The sequence below is a fragment of the Varroa jacobsoni genome, unplaced genomic scaffold (genome assembly GCF_002532875.2).
Source record: "Varroa jacobsoni isolate VJ856 unplaced genomic scaffold, vjacob_1.0 scaffold_1346, whole genome shotgun sequence".
Taxonomy (NCBI): Eukaryota; Metazoa; Arthropoda; class Arachnida; order Mesostigmata; family Varroidae; genus Varroa; species Varroa jacobsoni.
Genome location: NW_019214248.1, coordinates 72770 through 77999, shown reverse-complemented (window position 1 = coordinate 77999; position 5230 = coordinate 72770). Strand labels below are relative to the sequence as shown.

The 5230-nt window shown below is 40.1% G+C and overlaps 1 protein-coding gene across 1 annotated transcript in view; it reads right to left on the bottom strand.

Moving 5' to 3' along the window:
* The window catches only part of Exo84 (exocyst complex component Exo84), a gene marked incomplete in the record, with an annotated part of 9194 nt that overhangs the window by 2046 nt on the left and 1918 nt on the right, over nt 1-5230 (bottom strand). The window contains 11 exon segments of the mRNA XM_022848351.2: nt 1-1010; nt 1164-1424; nt 1791-1921; nt 2154-2297; nt 2529-2596; nt 2732-2961; nt 3273-3376; nt 3521-3764; nt 3881-4072; nt 4430-4773; nt 5066-5221. Of these exon segments, the coding sequence (XP_022704086.1) occupies nt 867-1010; nt 1164-1424; nt 1791-1921; nt 2154-2297; nt 2529-2596; nt 2732-2961; nt 3273-3376; nt 3521-3764; nt 3881-4072; nt 4430-4773; nt 5066-5221 (2018 nt within the window).

Below are 5230 nucleotides of genomic sequence, written 5' to 3'. Positions count from 1 at the left end.
GAACGTTTTTTATCAAAATTACAGTGACTTAAAGATTGTCCGTGAGACCGGGCAATCGAATATAAGAAATCCTATCTGTTTCAAATAATAACGTAATAACGACTATTTATAGATTAATTTATATAGAATATTTGGATAAAAACAATATATTAACGGTATTTTTATCATAATATATATCGTATTTTCCACTTTTTTAATTACGACACTCAATTCGTACTTTCTTTATGCCTGTTTAGCAAACATACGTTCGTTGAAATACTCCGCATTTTTTGTGTTAGCCCTACGGTACTTCGGAGCATTATAGCCTTAAATTACTTAACTGGTACTTGCTCATTTCCAGTTCGATAGCACAGCTAAACAAGATTGAAGTTCGAAAATCATACCTGTATAATTACATAATCTATATTGCAAAGTCACTAACGAGGTCAAGTGAAACAGTAAACCTCAAGAACTGGCAATTTTTAGCCAAATGTCGTTTATCATACAGTGTAGAGAATCTTCATTATTTAGAATAGTATCCATACTTAGCTTCATTTACGGTCAGTAGACCGTAATACCACTTATCATTCCAAACTGTAACGTACAGGCACTTAAAATTTTATCTTCGTCGATGGGTGACGTACGACGAGGATTTCATATGTCATTACTTGCATACCATTAGAAAACCATGGTAATAATGCTAATATTTGACTCCCCGTCATAATGCCAGCATTTATTAAAATAAATTCTAGATTATTTTGTAAAAATCGGGGTTATTGTTGAGTCACAGCACCGTTTTTACTATATAAAGCTAACCATATGTTGCTAAGCTTCACAAAATAAAAACAATGAATAATGACATAGTAGCGAAAATGAACAGTATCCATTTAAAACTTCTGTGATTCATCATCAAACGCAGACCGTATGTTAAGCCAAAGCAGACAAGCCTGGGCGGATTGTTGGCATCTCCGTTCCACTGATTTTGCCAAATCGGTAGCTAAGAATACTTCGTTCCGCTGTATAAACTTAATCTGTAACACACGCATGAAGCATCGTTATGCACTGTTGCTAGAACAGCACTCTCTTTAAGACATCCGAACGAACGGATAGTAACATCTATACATTAGTCAGATCCAATACTCACTAACAAAAGCCCATGATTATCTAGTCTTCGGCTAACTTACATCGGACTTAAGCTTCGTGGTGGCGAGGGCATTAGCTATATGTCGACGATGCGCGGCCACGACATCTCGGAGGGCGGAAGCGATAAGGCCGTGCGAGGGACTATCCAGCAACGCTATCGTGTCTCCAGTAAATAGCAGCAGAGCCTTGGCGAATGCTATTGAATTGTTTGTTAGGTACGTCATAGACGCATCGTCGTACAGCTGTTCTACAGAGATTCGAAGGCCGATGCGTTCCAATGACACCTGCCATGTGTCGTCGATCTGTACGTGTACGAATCCAAAACCCGATTGGAAAACTATAATTATGCTCGGCTATTAAGTAAGTAGAAATAAATACCGCCGAACGCCCTCTTGAATATTCAATAGTGTTTGTAATTAAAATTTTGTTATTTTATTAGAATGCTTAATTTACGTGAATTACATTTATTGCAATTCCATACAAACAAATAAAGTATCTATTGAATAATTTCTTGTAACAAATTTCGAAAAAATCGCGTTGAATGGTCTCTATTTTATGTTTACTTTTCTTTTTAATTCTATAGTTTCGTCCGTGAACGTGGCCGTTATTAACGTTTAGCTTTTACAGGTTTGAGTATTGTTGATCAATCGTTATGAACCTCAGCAAACCTTTTGAGGTTTCCAAACGTCTTCACTTGCCCGGTGCTTAATGGCCTCGAGGATCTTATCTCGCCCATCGGTTATGCATCTCTGGAGATCTGGGCGGAGAGCTCGCATTAGAACAAACTCGAAATCTAGACCTTTAAATACACGAAAGACACGCGAATAATTTTCGATATAACAAGAGTAACTCCAGGACCGATTTCTATAACAACAACAAAAACAACTAATTTTTCCTAGACCTGAAAGGCTCATTTATGACTCGTATTTAGGATCAGGCGAGAGGAACCTCTCATCACATGATTAACACGCCTTTATTTCTAAAGGCGAAGAACAATTCTGGCTTCTCCAGTAAATTATAGTTTAACTCACCGATTTCGTTTAGCGCGTGGCAGGCTGATCGGCAGATCGCGACCGCTTCGGCAACCGCTGATAGCTGCGTTTGAGGGGTGAACAACTGACGGGAAAGCATTTGAACGAACCAGACCAACTGCGAGCGGCACCAACTTATCAGAGCTAATCACCAAGTAAGACAATGTACGTTGATAAACATATTAAAAAAATCGCCAAACATGTTATTACAAGTGAGTTTAGAATATAAAGTACTGATCAACTGAACGTTGCAGACTTAGACAGCATTTAAGCTTTGCTTGGACCTTAGGAAATCATCAAATAATCAGTGCAATTTACTGCAATTTCATCATGTTTGATTGTGCAGATCAAATAGTATACATAGTATGAACTCACCAGAGGCTATAGCTGTTGAATGAGGAATAAAGGCTTTTTGGAACTGACGACCTGTTTCTGCCATGTGACTGAAATACAATATATCATAGTCTAGTTTCATCTTTGACAAGCAGCTTGAAACGGAGTACTGGTTTGACGTAATATGAAACAAAATGGAATCAATACGGTAAAGACTATTTGCCATCATATATTGCACAACTGACCTGAAAAATACTCCACAGACTCTCTTAACGTACAGCGTTAGTGCACCTTCGGCGTGCAAGCTCTGACTCTTTGTGTTGCTACGAAGTAATGTGGCTCGATGCTCGAGGAATAGTCGGGCCGCCACCGAGGCTCGACCCAATTGAATAAGCAAAGAAACAGCACATTTCGCTGCCCGGGGCCCACCGTGCAACGAACCGCTACCGCTAGCACTTAACTCACCACAAAGCACCTGCGTTGCTTTGCAAGAACAAGTCAGGTTACCTTATATTCAAACTTATGCTTATATTCAAAACATGTATTTTGCTATTATCCTCACTTGATTTTCAAAATTAGAAGATGTATATGTATCTACATGCCCTATAACCCTTATACAATCTTAGTCTGGATTAGCTACAATTTAGATGGGATGCAGGTAACTGATCGTTTTCAGAGCATATTTATGGCAAGAGAGTGAATGACGATACTTAATAGATAGAAATTATGTTGGAGTAATCGGCACTTAAAAAGCGTTTTAGACAAATAGTAGTTAAAGCGCTACACCTTGACTAGCTGCTCATGGCGCTTATCGATTCTCAGTTTAACGTCACGGGCTGAATTGGATATTTCCTGCGTATCGCCTTCCTGCGTGGGCCAATAGTCTTGAGCTAAAGAATTCAGATAAAGGATCAAATTTGTTATTTGTTCCTGTACGGCAAAGAGAAGCACGCAAGGCACTAGTTTGGCCTTTATTGCAACATTTTGTAAAAACGAAAAAAAGTTCGGTTGAGCCACTGGTGTGTAAACCCTACCTTTTTGTAGCAATCTGACAGCCTGCTCAAAATTTCTTTCTGCGATACAAATATCCAGGTCATCAGGAAGATCGACAAGCCAATCAGGCATTGGGGTACCCTCACCCTCTTCATCAGGTTCACCTTGACCTAATGCCAGTGCCAAACCCGGGTAATCTTGCGCAAGTCGCGAGTTTGCCACTGCTTGCCGCGACAATTTCTGCTGTTTCGCAGCACGAATTGCTTCTATCCATGACACCTTTTCCTGTGTAAACAAATACGTAAAGGACAAAACAACGCCTTAGATTGTTAATCTGAAAGGTAGAAAGACGTAGCTGACCGTTTTTTTTTTCTAAATTAGAAGTAGGGTCTGTGATATACCTGAAGCGACTCCATCTGCAGAAGTATGCTCTGTGGAAAGACAAGCATTTTCAGTTGTGATGGCGCATTGGCGTCGACGGCCGCCAGTGAATCGAGTTCGAATACCCATCGAAGGCGATACTGAATCGTACCCCGCTTTACAGGAAGTAAATCCGCCACCAGAAGTGAATCCGTTAAAAGACAAATATAAACCTGAAAATTCAAGGGACAATAAATCAGACTAAATTAGGTGATCTTCATAACAATTTCAACACCTTCATCATTTCGGTAACACCTCTGCGGCAAACGTTAAACTATTTCCCACACGGTTGTGCTCCGGAAAATTTTCAGTAAATCGTTCAATTTCAATGTAAGTTTAATGCTTGAATTGACGATATGGCTGCTACAATGGGAGGGCGCCATTATTAAATTTTGAACAATTTACATTCCCCAAAAGCCAAATAGTTTTATGGGTGAGTGTCGAAAACTACTTTGCACGAGTCAACGAATCAAAACGGCCATAACGGCTCTAATCGGAACGTCATAATCTGCAGATAATGCTAAACAAACCTTAACGGAATCGTCTCGTTCAAGAAGAATAGCTTCTCCTGCCTTTATTAGGGTCTTGTCACTACCATCCAATAATCGAGCCACCCCTTCAACTTTTTCAAGGAGAAACGATATATTTTCCTTGCGGTTCCCGGGTCCACCGGAGTGATTATCTTGGTCCCCCTGAATGGCGGTCTGATTACGTTTGTGGTCCACGTGGTCAGGTCCGTCATCGGCCAACAGATCTCCTTGAATACCGGCTTTGCCGCCTTTGTGTTGTACGATTGATAATCCTGTCATAGCATGCAGCAGTTGTTCCTGGCGATGTAACATATCGCGGAGTTGGTGCATCTCGCTCGCCACATCTATAATGTACCATTGGGGCCTGCTATTAATCGGTTGTCAGTTATTAAGATACTGTATACTTAAGATTCGAGTTGAATGTGAAATCCATAGCGGCCCACTTAAGCTCATGACTTCTCTGACAGGAAGTTTGTCTAGTTCATTATTTTTTGTTCATAGAAGAATTCGGCTGATTAAGCGTTCGAACCTAAGGATATAGTGAAACACTGCAACAATCACAATAATAATCATCTAGAGACGAAATAGCTCTAGTAGAGGACACAACGAAGGATTTACTTTTGGGTTTGTACTTACATGAAATCTCTTTGGCGGTATCGATGAATTGCTTATAGTTGTCATAGACATTTTTCTTAAGTTGATGATTAGTCTGTTCTTGAAGATTCAGGACGGCCTGCTTCTCTTGAAGGATTCTTTCCACTGTTCCAGCACGCTGCACAATGCCCGATACATCTAGTGCAG